Genomic DNA, 21,713 nt, shown 5'->3' on the forward strand with positions numbered 1-21,713 from the left:
TTCTCCATCTTTTCAGGATCTTATTAATTAGTTGATACTTTAACACCCTAACAGTTGTGTTGCCTCAGCATCTTGTTCTTTTGTGTGCACATGTGTCAGTCCTGCTCCTTCTCCTCTCCCTGGTTTTGTTAGCGCTATTTCTTCTGCCCCCGTACAGATGTCTAAGCCTGTGCTGTTAGAGTCTGTGTGTGGTCACTTGGCGGCGAAGAGATCTTGCAGATCTTTTCCACTTTATTTCTGTTTTTGTTGTCCTTGTAGTCTTCCTTGGTATGCCTTTACTTATTACTGCATTTGGACTTCTTGCCAAACTTTTCTTCAAGCTAATTTTACCAGTTTATTGCTTCTCTTTGTTTTATGGAATGATAACTATTATTAATTTTCCACCATTTTTCTCTTTTAAGATCTAACAAACATTTATATTCTAAAGTGGTGCTGCCCATGGCTACCATCTTCCTCTTGACAAGTAAGTCAAATATTTGCTAACTTAGGTTCTTTTTAGGCTCTTTTTATCTCCTTATCGTGACAGTTGATTTTTGTTGACCCCAATCTCCACATGAAATTAATGTAATCAATTTCTTTGTTGTTTATTGCATCCATATCTCATCTTTTTATCTTTAATAATCTGTTTAAATAGCTCATTATTGTTGTTTGCACTACATAGTTTTTTTGATTCATATTTTAATTTAATTCTCATAATAATTTTAATTGTGAAATAAAGGATAAAAGAACTGGACTTGGAGGCAGTAGGATCTGGGTTCAGATCCCCAGTAAGACACTGATAAGATGTGTGGCCCTGGGCAAGTCACTTCAGATAGGCCTCATTGTTTCCTTATATAGGAGAGGGTTGGACTGGATGACCTTATGTCTCTAAATCTATGATCCCATGATTTTTAATAGTAAGTTGGTGGTCTACTTATACTCAGACAACTGTTTTGTTACTGTCTTCCAAATAATGTCATTCTGTGATTGTCAAAATGCTGTCACTTTTAAATAAAATATATTTATAAATATTATTAATTTCATTTTTATCATCTGGTGCTTTCATATGCTTTCCTTGGGAAAAGTATTGGCAAATTGATATGAGGTTTTTTTATGTCATAAAAAAGTCCTTGGTATATTTTAGTTATTCCTAATCTATATTTTCTGAAATCTGTCACCAACTCTGGAATAAAATCATTGTCAACATATATTGGTTTAATTTGGAGAGTCTTATCAAGTTCTTCTTAGGATGGCTCTTTATTTTTTTTTAATTTTTAAAATTTTTAATGTTCTACAATCACTACCATAAAACTTAGAATTTTTTCCCCCCTCCCTACCCCTCACCACCTCCCTCCCTCCCCAAGACGGTATACAATTCTTTATAGGCTCTACACATTCATTCCTATTGAATACATTTTCACTATAGTCATGCTGTGTAGATGAACTAAAATAAATGGAAGAAATCGTATAACAAATCGAAACATAATGCACATACACAAATGATCTGCTATATTCTGCAAATGAATTCCATAGTTCTTTCTCTTAGTGTGGAAGGCATTTTGCCATAGAAGACCATTGGTAATCTTTTTTTTTTTTTAAAGTTCTTGCGTTATTACAAAGTTCCAAGTCTACCAGAAAAAACTCTGGCATACTGTGGTAGTTGCTGTGCACAAAGTTCTGTTTCTGCTCCTTTCACTCAGCATCAGATAATATAAGTCTTTCCAGGCCTCTCTGAAGTCTTCTTGTTCATCATTTCTTATGGCGCAATAGTATTCCATTACATTAATATACCATAATTTATTCAGCCATTCCCCAAGTGATGGGCATCCCTTTGATTTCCAGTTTTTGGCCACTACAAAGAGTGCTGCTATAAATATTTTTGTAGATGTGGGACCCTTTCCCATTTTTATGATCTCTTGGGGAATACAGTCCTAGTAGCGATATTGCTGGGTCAAAGGGTATGCACATTTTTGTAACCCTTTTGGGCATAGTTCCAAACTGCTCTCCAGAATGGCTGGATGAGCTTACAGCTCCACCAACAGTGAATTAGTGTTCCAGCTCTCCCACATCCTCTCCAGCATTTATCATTTTCCTGTTCTGTCATGTTTGCCAATCTAATAGGTGTGATGTGGTACCCTGGAGTTGTTTTGATTTGCATCTCTCTAATCAAAAGTGATTTAGAGCATTTTTTCATATGATTATAGATAACTTTAATTTCTTCCTCTGAAAATTGCCTGTTCATATCCTTTGACCATTTATCAATTGGGGAATGACTTGTATTTTTGTACATTTGACTCAGTTCTCTATATGTTCTAGAAATGGCTCTTTATTTTTTACAATAGATGTTGGTACCCAGTCTACCATGATTTATAGTCTTTTTTGCAAATACTTACAAACATTGAAACATGGAATGTTCAGACATCACATAAAATTTTCTTGTTACCTTTGAATCTATGAAGTTCCCACATCTCCTTTGTCTTTCTAAAGAAGACATGTGATCCATCTTTACGTGTTGCTACAATGTCCTTAAGTCTTCTTAGTTCATTTATAACAAGAATATCAAAATTGTTAAGATTTGGTTTAGCTAAAGTATGTTCATTCCTTTGTTGTTGATGTATAGTTCGCATTTAGAGTACCAAAAGCTAATTTTCTAGTTGTTCTAAGAACATTGTTATTCTAAACAAGACTACATTTTTCCTTATTTGATTTTATCTTAGATTGGGACACATTCTAACTTTTTGAGATTTCATTGAATCCTGAATTATCCAAGATATTAGCTATCCTTTAAAGCTTTGTGTCATTGTGTCATTTGCAGATTTAATAAAAATGCCATATTTTTCTTTATTCAAGTCATTGATGAGGATCTAAGGCAGTATAGGGACTAGTCTGGATTCCAGGGGTACTCCCTGAGAGCATTTGAGGGCACTGTTATTTTCTCTGTGGTCATGAGATCATGCATAACCAGCTTGTCTGGGGTTCCGACTATTGCAGTAGCTCTGAATTCAACTAGCTTTGCACTATCATTGAGCTCATATCTTTGCCTTTTTTCCCACAAGAATAACATGATTCTCTACCAAAATCTAGGTAAACTATACCTACAGCATTGTTCTGAGCTCCCTGTATAGTGGGATTAAGGTACGGGCTGGACCTAAAATCATTATTATAGTGAACTCTTTGGTGAAGAAATTCCCTCCCCTGATGCAGGTTAGCATCTTACCTCAACTTAAAATCTTAGCTTCTGGGAGCACTGAGAAGATAGGTGACTCAGGGTCGCATAGCCAGGACTGTATCAGAGATGAAACTTGTACCCAGGTCATCTTGGATTTCAGCCTCATACCCTCTCCACCATGCTAGGCTAACTCATACCCTTCCACTATCCCTCTCCAAATCAGAAATAAAATTCCTTGTCTGAGACACCCTGTTGTTGAGGAAGGCATTGTCTTTGTGGCTTTCACTCCATCGCTGTCACAACAGTGCTGAGATCCAGTTGGTGTGAAAGTTCCTTTCATAGGTGTAACCCAGCCCATAAACATCTGCCCATCTTTTTTGAGTTCTCTTGGACTGGAGTTCAGCCCAAAGGAGCCACCTTCCATGGGGAGGATCTTCCTTGAATTCTCTTGCTATCCCAAGGTATTGGCCATGGGTTCCTTGTTGTTCTTACCGTATTATCAGCCTGTGTTCTTCAGGTCTACATTTGTTTGGTGATGCCCTTCATGCTGCTTCTACTTTATAATTTTTGCAGCATATTCCAGCCTACTCTGACTCACCATTTACATTTGCTCAACTATATCTTGAAGGAATATGTTGTATTTCATGGCTCAAAGACAGTAACCCCATTGCAAGAATATTTGCTGTTCATCATTTGGGAAATGGCTAGACAGATTATGGAGTGTAAACACAGTGAAATATCATTATGAAGATGCGGTGGGTTTGAAGAACTCCATCTGTCAAGAAGTGCTCGTTCGTGTGCCAAGCTCTGTGCTAACACTGAGGGGGCATAAGAGGCATAGTGGAGAGAAGCTGAGCAAGGGGACTTGGAGAAGCTGGTGCGGGTGAAGTGAAGCCACCTGCACCTTTAACTCCAGTGCTTTAGTGGAGAGGATTTTTTAGAACGAAACAGAAGGCAATGTAATTAGAATAATCAAGCCATCGTGATCCCAGAAAAGAGCTTTCTTACTTTAATGCCAGAGATTGGGAGATTGGGAGCATGGAACACTGCATATATTATCTGACTTGGTTGATGTGCTTGTTAGTTTTCCTAAATTGATTTTTTTTCTTCTTTGTTAAAATAGCTTGTTAGTTGTAGCTGGGGAAGGGGATAGATTAAAAAATGAAAGTAATATCGCTATGAAGGTAGTCCAGTAACATTCTTCCTCCTGGTCAGTTCTGGGCCCGTTTGTATTTTCTAAGACATGAATTACGTTTGCACATTGCTCATACGTGTATCATATTTGGATATCAACAGAGCATTCTTTATCAGTTTGGCTCTTCATGTCCGGACAGTTTGGCTAAAATCTTTTAAGTGATTATGGATCTCACTGAGAAGGCTCTCTGGAACTCATTGCAATCAGTCCAGTATCATTTGCAAAGAGAGGCATTTGGCATCATTATCCATACAGAATCCTTATTCCTCTTGGACTTTTCATGGATTATTCACTAATCTTCCTTTCAGCAGTACATTCTAGAATTTTGCTAGGAATCCACATAATTCCTTTTTACTTTTCATGTGATCATATATGAAAACTAGGAACCATATGTCCCCTACATGTTTCTTCTTCAAACTAAAGATGGATACGTATTTTTTAGAGCTAAAAGGGACTTGGGAGATCCCCAAGTCAAAACCCCCTCATTCCCTAGATTTAAGTGACTTGCCTAGGTTTGCAAAGCCTGCAAAGTCTGTCATAGGTGGGATTCCAATTCAGGTCTAAGACTCTAGGTCTCATGTACTACTATCAGCTACATCCCACTGCTTCACAATTCCTCTGATTACTTAACTTGCTCCACGTTATTTCTAATCACTCACTGCCCTTTTCCTTTTCCTCTAAATGAGTTGGATAGTCAGTCAGAAGCATTTAAGTGCTATACACTGGAGATATAAAGAAATGCAAAAAACTGGCCCTGCCCTTTAGGGATTTACCATCTAATGTTGAAAACAAGCAAACACGTGCAAATAAGCCATGTGCAGGATAAATAGGACAAAATGAACTAAGAGAAGGGACTAGGTTTCTTGTAGATGGAATTTTAGCAGGAACTTGAAGGACAGAAGGGAAGCCTGAAGGCAGAGAAGAGAAGGGAGAGTATTTCAGAGAAAATGCCTAGAATAATGAGATGGAGAATCTTGTCTGTTGAACAGTCTGAAACCTGGTGTTACTGGATTGAGAGGTATGTGATAGAGGGAGTAAGGTGTAAGAAGACTGAAAATGTAAGAGAAGGGCTAGATTAAGAAGGATGGGAGTTTATGGGGCTGATAGAGTAGGATTATTGCTGTAGAAAAATCATTTTGGCTGTGGTGTGGAGGTTAGACTGGAGTGTACAGAGATCAGAAGCAAGCAGACCCCTCAGCAACTATTACAGTCATTGCATGAGAGGATGAGAGCTGGCACCAGAGTTGTGACTTTGTCAGAGGAGAGAAGCGAGGCATATTTGAGAGGTGCTGTAAAGGTACAATCAGCAGGCCTTTGTGACGACTTGGAAATGGAGGGATGAGAGAGAGTGAGGAGAAGTTGTGAGTCTGAGGGATTGGGACTCCAGGATTAATTAAATTCATGGGACCTGATGAAATCACTAAGTGGAATAGAGATAGAGAAGAGAAGAGGGCCCAGGACAGAGCCTTGTGTGACACACTGTTGGAAGGCATGACCTGGATAAAAATCCATCAGAAGGAGGTGGGGGAATGATCAGATAGGTAGCAGAAGATCCAAGAAAGAGGGGCGTCTCAGAAAACCTGGAGAGAAGAGAATTTCAGGGTTGGTGAGGTAATGAACAGTGTCAAAGGACAACGAGGACCGAAAAAAAGTAATTTAGATTGGGCAGTAAACTTGGGAGAGAAGTATTATCCTTGGAATAATGGGGAAAGAACCTGGGTTACATGGAGTTAAGAAAAAAATGAGAGGAGAGAATGTGGAGACACCTATTGTAGATCGTCTTCTCAAGGGGTTATAGCTTTTCAGTGTCCCTTGCAAAATGTGATTAAATTCTAGTACAGAGTACTGTTACTTTGGTCATTATATTTTATGAATGAAACCCAATGTTTCATTAGCTTTTTTGGCTTCCGTGTCACACATCATATTAAACTTACTGCAATTCTTAAGTCTTTTTCTTATAAATTCATATCTAACTTTAGGTCTGCCATATCTTGTATTGGTGCAGATAACTTTTTGAATCCAAGTATACAGCTTTGCGTTTATCCCTATTAAGTTTTGTTTCGTTAGGCTAAGTCATTTGTTTTAGACCATTAGGATACTGTTTTGACTCCTCATTCTGGGTTCCAATGCAGGAGATTCTTTTTTCAGCTTCTTATCCACAAATTTAATGGCAAACGTAGTCTCTGTATTATCATCACAGTTATTAATAATGTTGTGAATAGAACAGAATCCAATAACCAAGTCTTTTGGTAATGCAAATAGAAACCTTCCACCAGGTTGACATTAATTGATTAACTTGAAATTTTGTATCTTTCCATTCAACTATTTATGAATCTGTCTAATTATACTTTAATTTAGATATCTCTCTGTTTTCTATAAAGATAGGTAAACTTTGCTTTAATACATTTCCACAATCAGAATACACTAGGAAAGGAAGAATGTATAATAGACCCTACTATATTCCTGGCACTATACTAAGCACTTTTTAATATCATTTCATCCTCACAACAACCTTGAGAAATAGGTGCTATTCTCTCCATTTTACATTTGAGGAAGCTATGGCAGACAAGTTAAATGACTTTCCCAGGGTTACCCAGCTGGTAAGTGTCTGAAGTCAGATTTGAACTAAGGTCTTCTTGACTCTCAGCCCAGCTTTCTATTTGCTGAGGCATCAAACCCTAACCTCCTAAGACAGAATTGGAAATGGCATAACTTGTTCTTAATGAACTGATCATTTTCCTTTAAAATATTTACAAACTACCAGCCTGGCTATCTACTTTTGGCTGGAGTCTAGGTCTCCAATGCACGGTGTGTGGATTCTTTCTTCTCTCTGTTTGGGGGACGTTTGTCAACAGAGATCATCACCACCTTTGAGGGACAAGTATCAAGTTCTGTCACTTGGCCATTGTGGAATTCATGGCAATCGAGAGGTGAACTTTTGGGTTAGATGGTCTTATTGTCCATCACTTTGCCTGTCTTGAACTTGAATTCCTCGTAACCATATTTGTGGGTCTCCTTTTGGTGTAAAGATCTGTTTCTCGAGAGACAAGATGGAAGAAAACTGGACATTTCAGTTTTATTTCTTATTTTAGTTACTGAATATGTCTTCATCCAGCAACAGACAAGAGACTGAAAAGTGATAAAGAACTAACGTCTGTAGCTTTGTTTTCCTTCATGCTCCTCTCTGTGAAAAGTAGTGAAGTTGATTTCATTTCTCATTGATTTTTGGCCAGATTATAGATGACAAATAAGTGAATAAATGGACTGCTTGTAGCTTATGGTTTTTAATTGTACTGCTTAAAATACTTCTGTCCCATTGAAATTGCTTTAGAGTTTTATTTATATCCATTAATTTTTGCCTTATTCTTATACCTGCTCATAATTAGTTACATTGGTAATAAAAGATGCACATTGCCTATATACTCTATGTATAACAAAATAGTACATAATCAATTCTATTTTATCTTTTTTGTTTTTTTCCAGGTTTCTATTGCAATCTGTTTTCTTTTAATGTTTGGAAATCGTACGTATCTGTCATCTTATTTTGCCTCCTCTTTGATAGTAACGTGGGTAAGTATTTGCTCAGCTAATATAGTTCTTCCCTCATTAAACCTTTGACCCTGGCTTAGGAGATCTAATGGAGAGTACAGATGCTTAGTTTTTCTTTAACAAAGCAGGAATTTCGCAGTCTATTTCCTTTCTCACCATGAGAAGGCATGATTAAACCTGCTACCAGTATGAAGGTATTAAGACACCTTATTAAGATACTATGAGAACAGTCGCCTATATCACTTACTCTGAGGATGTTGCCATTGCCTAAAATATTTGGGAACTCCACTTTTGAAATGAACCATTTGAAAAAGCTGTTCAGAGAGTGAGCAGGGTGAGTGATTGTTAGTTAATGGTATCTTTGGTCAGAAATGAAAAGTCATATAATGAAAGAGAGCTGGTTTTGGAATCTTGGGAAACAGATTGAAATTCTGCCCCTAACAAGGACCAGATTGTCCTGTGAACAAGTCACAGTCCCTTTAAGCTCAGTTTTCTGTCATTTGTAAAATGGATCTGATAGAGCCGTAGCCTGTATCTTCCAAAACGTTACGTGGGTCAAAGAAGACAATCGTATTATGTGTAATGCTCTTTTCAGCCCTCTCAGGTGCAGGGTAAATGTCTTACATTCTTGAATGGCTCTGAAGGCAGGGTCAGATATATTTGAGTAATGGCATTGTCACTTGCTATGAGAAAGATGGTGAACCTAAGTATAGCATTTGGTTTTATGTGTTCCATGGGTATGGCGTGGAACCCCCTGCCTTTTAGCCTCCTAGGAGATGCCATTACTAGAACCAGCCAGAGCATCTTCTAATGCCTCATCTGCTGTTTTGCATTTTGTGGGGGAGCTCCCGTGATTGCCTCCTCTGCCATAGAGCACGTTTCTACTACAAGAGAAGTCGATTGATTGCCTTGTAATTTTATGTTAAGTAGTTATGGAACTGCCCCCAAGAGATAAATGCTCTTAACAATGGCGCCCAACTCGTGATCACACAGTTTTGTTTTTCCCCTCTTGCAGACTTGTCACGTGTAGTATTCCAAAGAAGTTAGAACTGAAAGAGGAGTTATGAGAGGATAGTAAATAGTAGAGAGGTGAAGAACAGTTACATACCTTTTTAAGCCCTGCAATAAGTCTAACGTGTTTTTGTTATTCAGTCTTGTCCAACTCTCTGTGACCCCATTTGGGGTTTCTTTGGCAAAGATATTGGAGTGGTTTGTCATTTCCTTCTCCAACGCATTTTCTAGATGCTCAGGGTTACACAGTAAGTGTCTGAATCGCTCAGGAAAATGAATCTTCCTGACTCCAGACTTGGCACTCTGTCCATTGAGCCATCTAGCTGCCCCATGTATAAAATATATCCAGGTACTAATTAAAGTTTCCATTTTTCTTTTCTGTAATTCTCTTTCTCTCAAGGGTATCATGAAAAAAAGAAGTAGAATCCAAAAATTGCGGTCACCTGGTTGTACCTCTTTGGTAAGGTTTAATAAGTTTTAGCAGTTTTTTTTTTTAAGTATCTTTTAATTGAATGCCATTTTGCTTTAAATGTAATTTATTTATCCAGTACCATACATAGAAAAAAAATTATTTTCGGAATGCCACTTATCAATAAACAGTAACTAGGAGAGATTAGCAATATTTGCAATTAATTTTTCCACTTATTGCTCTAGGTCATTCCTTTTCCTTTCAGTACATTTCTGCCATGTTACTCCATTCTCCAGGTTTTTAAAATCCCTTTCCTTCCTCTGGAACACGCATACTACTCTTCCATAGCTCATTGACTTTTTTGCTCTCACTCTGCTCCTTTTTTTGTGTTTTTACTGTATCCTTTGGATTCTGTTCTGCCTTTTCCCCATTTTTATTTTATTTACTATGCTAGATTATGCCTCCTGTATATCACCTTCCACTCTGCCTTATCATATTAGCTTAACTTCAGTCTTCCATCTTCTTTTCACTCCCCTAAAAATAGCCTAATGTTTGTCTACTTTTAACCTATACTTTGCAAGTACATACCTCTGACAGCCCAAGTAAGTATGTTACTAGAGGAGTTCGTGAAGTCTAAATTGCTGCCTAATAACAATTAAATTCTTGAGGAATATGTTAGGATTATCCCAAATCATTCCCAAATACAAGAGTAACATGACCAGAATATTAGAACTGGAAGAAACCATGGAGATCATCAGGGCTATCTTTTCCCTTGATTCAGTGCAATGATGAAACAATCGCAGTGATGGAGAGTTTACCGTTTTGTGAAATAGCCATCTCTGTTATTATGATTCCTCTCGATGTTCATTCATTATCCTAGATGAGTTCTCTTCCCTGCTGATTATTTCAATATGTGAAGATGTTCCCTTTCTTTGTTACTTTGGTCTGATATACAAAGCAGTTTTATTGGTTGGTTGTTGTCCTTTTTATGACATCACCATGATAAAGTGAAATTTCAGTGTGTCCCACTGTGGCTGATCAGACCAAGATGAGCTTAGAATGCTCTACCACAGATTGGGCACAGATAGTCGGTGTGAATATTTGGGATGGATACCCCAGATTTACGCACCTTACATTTCCTTTGTGTTGTCTCAGTTGTGCTTTGCTCAAAGAGCACAGCACCGTTTCTGATGAGGACACACCATGCTGAGCAGTCCTGTGCCAACGTCTCCCATATTGCACAGTCAGATCCAGAGTTCTTGAGAGAGACTTTGAGAGTGTCCTTGTATCACTTCTTCTGACCACCATGTGATCACCTGCCCCATGCAGATTCTCCATAAAATAGTCTTTTTGGCAAGCGTACGTTTTGCATTTGAATGTGGCCAGCCCAGTAGAGTTGCACTCTCTGAAGCATAGTTTGAATGCTTGGCAGTTCAGCTCAAGCAAGGACTTCATTGTCTGGTACCTTATCCTGCCAGGTGATCCTCAGAATCTTCCTAAGACAGTTCAAATGGAAGTGATTCAGTTTCCTGGCATGGCACTGGTAAACTGTTTATGTTTCACAAGCATATAACAATGAGGTCAGCACAACGGCTCTGTAGACCTTCAGTTTGGTAGACAGTCTAATACCTCTTCTCTCCCAAATTTTTCTTCGGAGTCTCCCAAACACTGAGCTAGCTAGCTCTGGCAATGCTGCATCAACCTCATTATCAATGTGTACATCCCTGGAAAGTACACTACCAAGATAAGTGAACTTATCCACAGCATTCAAAACTTCTACATTTGTTGTGATGGTTCCACATATGGATGGTGTGGTGGTGGCTCATCAGGCACCTTTGTTTTCTTGGTGTTAATTATTAGGCCAAAATTAGCACAGGCAGCAGAGAATTGATCCATACTTTGTTGCATCTCAGCTTCAGAGGCTGCCTTGAGTGCACAGTCAACTGCAAACAGAAAATCATGCACCAACACTTCCTCCACTTTGGTCTTGTAGCCTTTTTGAATTGAAGAACTTACCATCAGTATGGTAGTTGAACTTGATGCCATGTTCAGTCTCATTGGAAGTGTTTGACAGCATGGCTGACAACATCATGCTAAAAAGCATGGGAGCAAGCACACAACCCTCTTTCACTCCTTTGGTGACTGGGAAGGCACGAGAGCATTGTCCATTATCCAGAACCCAGGCAAGCATGCCATCGTGAAATTGACATACAGTATTGATGAACTTTTCCAGGCAACCGGATTTTGACATAATTTTCCATAAGCCCTTACGACTATCAGTGTCAGAGGCCTGGGTCAGATCCACAAACGTTGTGTACAGACCTCTGTTCTGCTCCTGGCATTTCTCCTGGAGTTGTCAGGTAGCAAGCACCATATTGACTGTTCCTTGATATGAAGCCACGCTGGCTCTCAGGTAGATGACCATCCTCCAGGTGAAGGACCAGACTGTTAAGGAGGACTCTAGTAAGAATTTTGCCAGCAATGACTAAGAGAGAAAATCTATTCCCTTTACCTTTATAGAGATGAATAATGGAGGCATCCTTGAATTCCTGGGGAATAACCCCCTTTTGCCATATCACCTGGAAAATTTCAGTCAACTTTTGTTTGAGCAGTGGCCCCGTACCTGGAATAGAATCAGCACCAGGTTCTTTGCCACATGAAAGGAGCCTAATGACCCTTAAAACCTCTGCTTCAGTTGGAAGTTTATCTAAGGAGGGATTGACTTCAATCTGAGGTAAACGGTTAGTGGCCTCAGCATTGATTGATGATGGTGTGTTGAGAGCACTATGGAAGTGTTCAGCCCACCTCTCTAGGATCATGTCCTTATCACTGATCAATGTGGGTCCATCAGCACTGAGTAGTTGTGATGCACCATACGTGCCACATTGATGGAAATGCCATAAATAACATTTATGATCAGTACCATAGGTAGTGATTTTTGTAAGTTAATGTACCTTGAGAAGAATCAGAGATGATCTTATTCACCATATAAATTTAAGTAAAAATATAGTCATGATTATTCAGTACCATTGGAGAGTTAATTCTTCAGCAGTAGATATTTGCTCATAATTGTTTTTGGAAACCTTTTCTTAAAAACATAACTATTTTTATGTAGAGCTATAATATGTGCTTCCATGTCTTCTTAAACAGAGTATAAAATACATAATTTAACCTTTTCTTGAAGACCTTGAATCATCATCATGAACATACATTACTGGATTGTAATACAGTGATGCATTTGTGTCACAGAGATTTATAAGAGTGCTAGTTCCTACAATGAGTTGTTTTCTGCCATGCATTCTTTATACTTTAATTTTTCTGTCTCGTTTTTTCATGTCAGAGCCTTCTTTACCTGTCACTTCTCTCTCCTCTAAGTATACATGCCTCCAGATACTCTCTCATCTCCTCTCTTACTTCGTTAACTTTGATCTTTATGGACTAGGACAACAAGTAACTCATGTCATTAAAAACGTTTGTCAGAGTCAGTAAGACTGAGGAAAGGCCTCATGAATAAAGGCCCATAGGATTCTTTTTTAAAAAATTAAAAAAAAACTGTTTCCATTACTTAACAAAACTTTTTCACTTATTTCCAAAATTAGAATGCTGTTTCAAGAGTTGATATGGCTGAAAGACTGATTTTTGGGTAATATGAATGTTTACTAGCTATAGTCATTCAAAATGAATGAAAGTGTTTTAATATCTTTTTTCTCATATTTTTTAAAGCACTAAGACATAGAGTATAAATGATTAATCCAAAGTCACACTATAATTTGATTACACTAGAATTCAGGACTTTAAGCTTCCAGCCATTTCTTTTTCTGTTAGATGAATAAGAAGAAATTTATGCTTGTACAGTCTTTCTTTTTTTTACTCATGTCTTTGTTGAAAAGATAGATGAGTTGGTAAAAAAAAAAAAACTTTCTGAGGTTATTGTTGACAAAGGTGATTTAATTGTAGGTCATGCTTCTGTCTAGAGAGAATTCTTATTATATGTAAATCATAATACTAAAAAAAATTAGGATTTTCACTAAGGAAAATAGTCTTATATCTAGGGAAAAACCCATTTCCCTCAATGTTTATATAACCCAGATTTCTGAGTATGAATTTTCCTTTTAAGTTTGTTGGGTGTTAGAATATATCTATTTTTAGTGCTTGTAACAATGACCTATTTTTCCAATCCAGATCCTTTTAAGCAAAGTCTTCCCAGTTCACCACACCTCGAAATCCCGTTTGCACGCGTTTGGAGTGACTATTCTTTGTATTTGTCACGGGAAGGATGTTATTCGCCTATTTGATATGGGTCATTTTTAGTATCTGACTTTTATCTCTTTATTTTGTAGTTGATTCCGTGTTTTCTTTGGTGGAGTGGAACGATCATTTTGAAAGTGACATTATCTCAGCTCTTTGCTGTGTCAGATCATGTAAGTGCTTTCTTCTAGTTAATATCCAAGAGGACTTGATAGGCATTATTTCATGGTTGCTTCTCTTCTCTACCCCCGCTCATCACCCCACATCTCGACTATTGGAATAGCTGCTGGTACCGCTGCCTCTTCTCTCCAGTCTGTCTTCCATTCAGCCATGCAAGTGATTTTCCTAAAATGGAGGTCCAGCCATGTTACCCTACAAAAGTAAATTCCAGTGGCTCCCTGTTGCCTCCAGGATCAAATACAAAATCCTCAGCTCAGTGTGGAAACCTTTCATAACCTAGCCCCAGTCCACATCTCCAGGCTTCCTGCGCCTCCCTGTGTAGTAACGCCCACTCTTCAGCTGTTCCATTAACAAGATGCTCCACATCTCTGCTCCAGGCCTTCTTCCTAGCTATCCTGAGTACCTGGAAAGCTCTCCCTTCTCCTCTGTACCTGCTGACCTCCTTGACCTTTCAGTCCCAACTATGATGCCTTTTTTACTGGAAGCCTTCCCTGACCCCCCTCAAACCTAGTGTCTTCGCTTTGTTCATTGCCTCCTGTTTATCTTGTCGATAGCTTGTTTTGCACGTACTTGTCTGCTTGTAGTTTCCCCATTAGATTGTAAGCTCCTTGAGGGAAGAGGCTGTCTGTAAAACTCTTTTTATCTCCCCAGTGCTTTACGTCGCTTCCCTGTCACATGGTAAGTACTTAATAAATGTTTATTGATTGGTGGTTGTATTTTACTTCATTTCATACCAGATTCAACTCAGCGACCTCATAACTGCCAGAATTCTAAGATACACAGATTTTGACACTTTAATGTATACCTGTGCTCCAGAATTTGACTTTATGGAAAAGGAGGTAAGAATTTTTGCCTGTTTTACCTGCGTTACAGGGATCGCAGTCATTATTATTGTTTGATCCCAGTCCATCAAGTCTGTAGCTTTGTGATATTTGGATTAGTAACTATATGCATTTTCACTCATGGGGAAGGAAAATTCTATTAGGAATTAGATCTAATTGGGAAAAAAGCCCATCTGAATTAGTGAAAAATAACAACTGCAGAATATTTTTTAAGGAAATTCAATTTTATTTCAAATCTTACGTATTAGAATTCTAGCAAGCTAACAAGGTATTTCCAAGAAGATACATTGCCAGCTTCATGTGATGAACAATAAAACTCAGTTCAGATAGAATTCTGTCCTTAAATAGATGTTGCTGATCTTATAATAAAGCTCATTTTAAGTGTTTTATGTTGTTTTTCTCTAATAGATCTTTATTGATCTATTAGATCTATTATTTATTGATCTATTAGATCTATTATCTTTATTGATATTTTTTGTTTTTACATTATCCAAACTTCTCTTTCTCTTCCTTTCCCTCTCCCTCTTAGGTGTATTATTAAGCAGATTTTATATCTTGGAATCATAAATTTATAGACTTTAAGAGGCAGTCTGTAGGTCATCTCCATCCACAAACACGTACTCTTCTTCCGTACTATTTTATGAAGAGTAGTATTGGGGCATTAGCTGAGAGGCAAGGTGGAGATAACCCAGGGTCTTTGCCCTCATGGAGTGTATTACCGTTTTACAGTCAAGGAAACCAAAGTGCAGACCAATACCAAACTTGCTTTAAGGTACATGATAAAAACAGAACAAGAACCCAGGTTTCTTAACTTAGCAGGATAAAGTGTTTATTTGACTGTGTTTCATTGTGCATCAGAATAACAAGCTTTAAAGGCCGTTTAGCCGGACCTTTGTAGTAGCTGCTGTTTGGTGTGGTAACTGAAGGGTCTGTGATTTCCTTTTCTTGGGGGTCCCCTACACTTTCCCATGACTGCCAACCCAGCCTTCCCAATTAGTTGAGTCCAGCATTTTTAACCCAAGGCTTGTGAGTATGAATGAAAACAAAGAATACCACAGGTGACAAATTGATCAGTGATGTCAGGCAGAGAAATGGAATAGTATTTCAAATAATATAGAATAAAATCAAAATAGTGGAAAAGCCAAGCAAAATTCTTAACATTAGGTTTGATGGAATATTTCTAATATTCTTAGTGATAATGAAAGTTCTAATCCTTATGTGGCATGGACTTTTTTCTTACAGGAATTGTTATTGTGGTACTCGTTAATGAAAAAAATACAACTATTTTTCTATATGAAGTAAAACAAATTCATAGACTAAAATTATTTGTTGTATTTCAGACTCCACTGAGGTACACAAAGACATTACTGCTTCCAGTTGTTGTGATGATTTCTTATTTAATCTTTAGAAAGGTAGGTTGTTTTTTTGTTTTTGTTTTTTTACAATTTAGACCCTTGTTGTTCTCCTTAATATTTACACCACAATGATAACAGAAATGCTATTAAGTTCGAGATAAATGAACCTTTTGGGCTAAAAACAATTATTTGCTTTTTTTTATCACACACATCTTCATTAAAAAGGGCATGTTGTTTTAAGGAAAACCTGATATCTGCCAAGTATATGAGCCACAGCAACAGAGACTCCTTTTTAATAACTGTAAACAGTTAAGAACTAATGTATATAGTCCTATTCTTTTCTTACTCCATATGCTCATTTTTAACACAGCAGAATAGAATCCCTTGAAAATAACATGAAATCCAGCCAACGCAATTTTCTACTATGTAAAAAAGTTATCAGAAAGCCTAGTGAACATTAGAGAGATGAGATTAATGTTTTATACGTATGTGAAAATTAATGTGGGATAATAACATTTCTCCACCATGCCGTTCTGTTGATGAGTAACTTCTGTAGGAGTATAATAAAGATCGTTTCCATGTTTTAGGTATTTGTTGTTTTCTTGGTTTCACACTTAAATGCTTTCAGGATGATCTGATTTGATCAGATATCTTGCCAAGCTTTATGCATCTTGTTTTCTCTTTGATTTACTTCTTGATTTACAAGGTGCAGTATTACTTTGTAGTCTTCACCAACATCCTTTACAAATGAGTTCATATTCTAAAAGGTATTACCCTTGGCTGCTATATTTTTCTGTTTGGCAAGAAGAGAATTAAAAAAAAAAACTAAGCCATCTATTCAATCTAAAATTATAGTTATGATTCATAGTTCTCCATGAACTGCTTAAAATATATCTATGTTCAAGAGGGAAGACAGTACAAAAATGCCTCCGAGGTTTTATATACTGAAGTGGTGGAACCTTCTGCATCTTCTAGAGATACATCTGGATAGATCCATTCTTAGAACCCACAAATCAGCTCATATTGGACACTGGGTTTTAAAAGCAGCCAACTTTATTGGAGTATAAAGGAAGGATTCTGTCAAACCTGGTAAACTGAAGAAGATGGGCTTTTATACCTCTAACCCCAAGTATATCCATGGAGCCAGAGCCATCCATGTGTTAGTAGAAACGTCTGGTCTTGAGCAGATCCCCTACAGGAAGATGCCTTTGTTCCTATGAGATTTCTTTAGCCTCTCAGGAGAGACATTTGAGAGAGGACTGTCTGACTCTTGCTGCTAGAATACTGAAGTTAGGACTTTTTTTGTCTTGGCACTGCATATTTGTTGCAAAGCTTTGGGTTTTGTTTTGTATTTTTTCCCTTTGGGGGAGGGAGAGGAAATAATTTATGAAAATTGAAAAAAATGAAGAGTTTTTGTAGAAGTGAAAAATGTAAGTCAAAAACTGAAGAGATAACTTTCTGGAGATTGTTAAATGACTTGAACTTAATGTATTTCATGATTTCAAAGTTACCTGTGCTGTGGTGCATGACTCCTTGAGCACTGGGCCATCATTAGTGGTCCTGAAGATTTCCTTCTATGTCAAGTTCTCAGCCCCTTGAGAGAATCACAGGGAAAATCATCATCTATGTACAGAGGCATTAGGGGGCAAGATGATGACCATGGCAGCAGTGGCCCAGACTGTGTGATGGATAGTAAGAGTTAAATGCCTTCCATGTGCCAGGCTGTGCTAAACCCCAAGGAGCTGGAAGACAGGAAGCAGACAACACACAGGGTACATGGGAAACAAACCACAGAAGAAAGGCTGGAGAATAAGAGGGACTGGGAAAGGCTTTCTGTAGAAGCTTGGACTTGAAGGATGTGAAGGAAGCTAGGGGACAGAGGTGAGCAGGGGCTCTAGAAAGAATACCTGGAGTCTTGAGATGGAGAGCTTTGTTCATGAAACAATGAAGGCCAGCATCTTTGGATTGAAGAGTACAAGGGTGAAAAATATTACAAAGGGAGGGAGGGGAACAGGTCGTGAAGGGCCTTAGATGCCAAATGGAGGACTTTCTATTTGATACTGGAGGTGATAGGCAGGCATGGAGTTTACTGAGTAGGGAAGTGACATGGTCACATCTGTGCTTTAGGGAAATCACTTTGGCTGCTGCATGCCAGATGGATTAGATTAGATAGAGTTGAGGCAGGCAGGCCCCTGTAGTCCAGTTATGAAGTGATGAGGGCCCATGCCATGGTGGTGACAGTGTCCGAGGAGAGATGGGGGGCATATATGAGAAAAGTTATGAAGCTAGAATTGACAGGACTTGGCAACAGGGTAGATCCGGGGGAGGGATGAGAGACAGTGAAGAGTCAAGGATGATCCCTGGGGAACTAGGATGATGCAGGTGCTCTCAATAGTAGTGGGGAATTTGGAAGGGGGAATGGTTTAGGTGATGAGATAGGGTTCAGTTTTGTATTTATTTATCTTAATATGTCTGTTAGAGAGGGCCACAGAGAAGTTAGGACTGGATAAGTTGACTTGAGAATGATGGTAACTAAGTCTGTGGGATCTGAGGAGATGACCAACTATGATGGAAGGAGAAGAGAAGGAGGCCAGAGGATTGAGTCTGGTGGGACAGTCCATTTCTTTAGTCTTTCAGGAGAGACATTTGAAAGAGGCCTATTTGACTTGCTAAAAAGATGAAGTTGTGTTGTATGAAAGGAGAAAAGGTTAGCACTCCCCTTGATAAGGATGGAAGAGGTCCTAGTGGCCTTTGCAACACATATACTGTCACAGCATTGCCTCCTACTCTGTGGCATCTAACCATGTTTTACCAAAGTTGCAGGTTACAAAATAAACCCACACAGATCTTCTGCATTTCTATATATTAGCATAGAGAAATCTCATTTAAAACTAGGGTTTGGGAGTTTACCTGCCAAAAAAAACCCCAGGGACTCTATGAATACAACTACAAGACATTTTTTTGCACAAATAAAGTCAAATCTAAGTAAGTGGAAAAACATCAGTTGCTCGTGGGTAGGCTGAGCCAATGTAATAAAAATGACAATTTTACCTAAGTTAATTTACTTATTTAGTACCATACCAATTAAACTATCAGATAATTATTTTTTAGAGCTGGATAAAGCAGCAGTTATCAAAACCACTTGGTACTGGCTAAGAAACAGAAGGGTAGACAAGTGGAATAGGCTAGGTACACAGTAGACAGTGAATATAGCAATCTACTGTTTGATAAACCCAAGGACCCCAGCTTTGGGGATAAGAACTCACTGTTTGACAAAAATTGCTGGGAAAACTAGATAACAGTGTGGAGGAAACTAGTCATAGACCAATGCCTGACACCATACACAAGAATAAAATCCAAATGGGTACACGATCTACAATCTATGAAGATTGATACTATGGACAAATTCGTGGAGTAAGGAATAGTGTATTTATCAGATTTATGGAAAAGGGAAGAATTTTTGACTAAAGAAGAAATAGAAAGCATTATGAAGTGCATGATGGATAATTTTGATTACATTAAACTGAAAAGTTTTTGCACAACCAAACCCAATGCAACCAAAATTTGGAGGGATGTAGAAAACTGGGAAAGAATTTTTACAGCTAATCTCAGTGATAGAGGCCTCATTTCTAGAATATATAGAGAACTGAGTCAAATGTACAAAAATACAAGTCATTCCCCAATTGATAAATGGTCAAAGGATAAGAATAGGCCATTTTCAGAGGAAGAAATTAAAGCTATCTATAGTCATATGAAAAAATGCTCTAAATCACTTTTGATTAGAGAGATGCAAATCAAAACAATTCCAAGGTACCACATCACACCTATCAGATTGGCAAACATGACAGAACAGGAAGATGATAAATGGTGGAGAGGATGTGGGAGAGTTGGAACATTAATACATTGTTGGTGGAGCCATGAACTGATCCAGCCATTCTGGAGAGCAATTTGGAGCTGTGCCGAAAGGGCTACAAAAATATGCATACCTTTTGACCCAGCAATATCGCTTCTAGAACTGTATCCCCAAGAGATCATAAAAATGGGAAAGGGTCCCACATGTACAAAAATATTTATAGCAGCTCTCTTTGTGGTGGCCAAAAACTGGAAATCAAGGGGATGTCCATCAATTGGGGAATGGCTGAATAAATTATGGTATATGAATGTAATGGAATACTATTGCACTATAAGAAATGATGGACAGGAAGACTTCAGAAAGGCCTGGAAGGACTTATATGATCTGATGCTGAGTGAAAGGAGCAGAACCAGGAGAACTTTGTGCACAGCAACGACCACAGTGTGAGAGAGTTTTTTCTGGTAGACTTGGAACTTCATAGCAATGCAAGGACTTGAAAAGGTTCTAAATGGTCTCCTAAGACAAAATGCCTTCCACATCCAGAGCAAGAACTATGGAATTTAATCGCAGAATGTAGCAGATCATTTTGTGTGTGTGTATGTATTATGTTTTGGTTTGTTATATGATTTCTTCCATTCATTTTAATTCTTCCACACAGCATGGCTATAATGAAAATGTATTTAATAAGAATATATGTGTAGAACCTATATAAAATTGTATGCCATCTCGGGAGGGAAAAATAATAATCTAAGTTATATGGTAGTGATTATAGAACACTGAAAATAAAGTTAATTTTAAATAAATAAAGTAGGAAAATGATAAAGTTAGGGCTTTTTTTGTCTTGACTCTGCATATTTGTTGCAAGAAGTTTGATGAGGTTTTTTTATTTTTTCCTCTTGGGTGAGGGAGAGGAAATAAATATTCAGTAATTGATTTGAGTTGGTACTTGCTCAGGAAAGCCTTAGATAATCCACAGTTGTGCCTAAAGGGCAAGACTAGCCTCACTTCATAGCCCTACCTAGCTCCAGGTTTTTTGTTTGACTTTGGGCAAGCCACAGTAATATCTGTGAACCTCTGTAAAATAAGAATTGCTTACCTGCAGGTTATTGTAGAAATCAAATGACATCATCTGTGTGAAAGTGCTTTGGAAAAATAAGTGCAATTAGCCACATTTGTAAGGGACCCTTTTTTGTCTTTTTTCTTTTTTTGCATTTAGACTTAAGATTTTTAATTTAGAAAGTTTTGTTAAGTACCTCTTAAAAATGTCTTAATCTTGGATTCTGTTCATAGGTGATTCCTGACATGTCATACATGTTATCTATAGGGGAAACTCTTAGCAGGTAATTAAACATATATGTATGTATTTTAACATTTGTACCTATTTGTAACCCATATAAGTAGTTTATGATGGATCTTTATAATTAATTATAATTGCCCTTTAAAATTAACTCTAATAAGTAGAGAAGAGGTGTGTGCCAAACTTGAAAACAATCTCAGAGAAAATCGGCCTTAGGCTTTGTTTTGTTTTCTCATGTGTTTTTGGATTATATTTTCTGTATGTTTATGTTTTGCAGTTTTGAGTTTGAATTGTCCTTGAACTTGGTTATGAGTGTTCAAAACAACTAATAAGGATACTTATTTCCTAGCACCAATAAGTATTTCAGATGTCATGTTGGACATTTAAAAAAAACTTAAATGGTTGTTTTAAAAATGCCTCACTGCTTTATTGGAGGCCTCTTTTGATAATCTCAGTACTTTCTCATTCTTAATTTTTCTTGTGTATTAAGAAATTTGAAGTGCCTATAATGGGAATCCTCCTGTGTTAGGGTTAGGGCTTCATTCTTTACCTTAAGGAGAGCTGAATCTGATAGAAAAAGTACTACGTGTATACAGACAATCATATTGCTGGGTCAGGGAATTGGG

At 37.7% G+C, this 21,713-nt stretch overlaps 1 protein-coding gene and 1 non-coding gene across 2 annotated transcripts in view; both read left to right on the forward strand.

Annotated features, from left to right (window-relative positions):
• LOC140497666 (protein C-mannosyl-transferase DPY19L1-like) overlaps positions 1-21,713 on the forward strand; it is a 160,764-nt gene that overhangs the window by 94,027 nt on the left and 45,024 nt on the right. The window contains exons 11-16 of the mRNA XM_072598859.1: positions 7,827-7,913; positions 9,304-9,363; positions 13,653-13,733; positions 14,478-14,579; positions 15,923-15,994; positions 21,081-21,130. Of these exons, the coding sequence (XP_072454960.1) occupies positions 7,827-7,913; positions 9,304-9,363; positions 13,653-13,733; positions 14,478-14,579; positions 15,923-15,994; positions 21,081-21,130 (452 nt within the window). The remainder of the gene's footprint in view (positions 1-7,826; positions 7,914-9,303; positions 9,364-13,652; positions 13,734-14,477; positions 14,580-15,922; positions 15,995-21,080; positions 21,131-21,713) is intronic.
• On the forward strand, positions 18,623-18,750 carry LOC140497933 (U6atac minor spliceosomal RNA). The gene has a single exon (XR_011964935.1). It is a non-coding gene; the product is annotated as a U6atac minor spliceosomal RNA (small nuclear RNA).

This window comes from Notamacropus eugenii, chromosome 3 (assembly GCF_028372415.1).
Source record: "Notamacropus eugenii isolate mMacEug1 chromosome 3, mMacEug1.pri_v2, whole genome shotgun sequence".
Classification (NCBI taxonomy): domain Eukaryota; kingdom Metazoa; phylum Chordata; class Mammalia; order Diprotodontia; family Macropodidae; genus Notamacropus; species Notamacropus eugenii.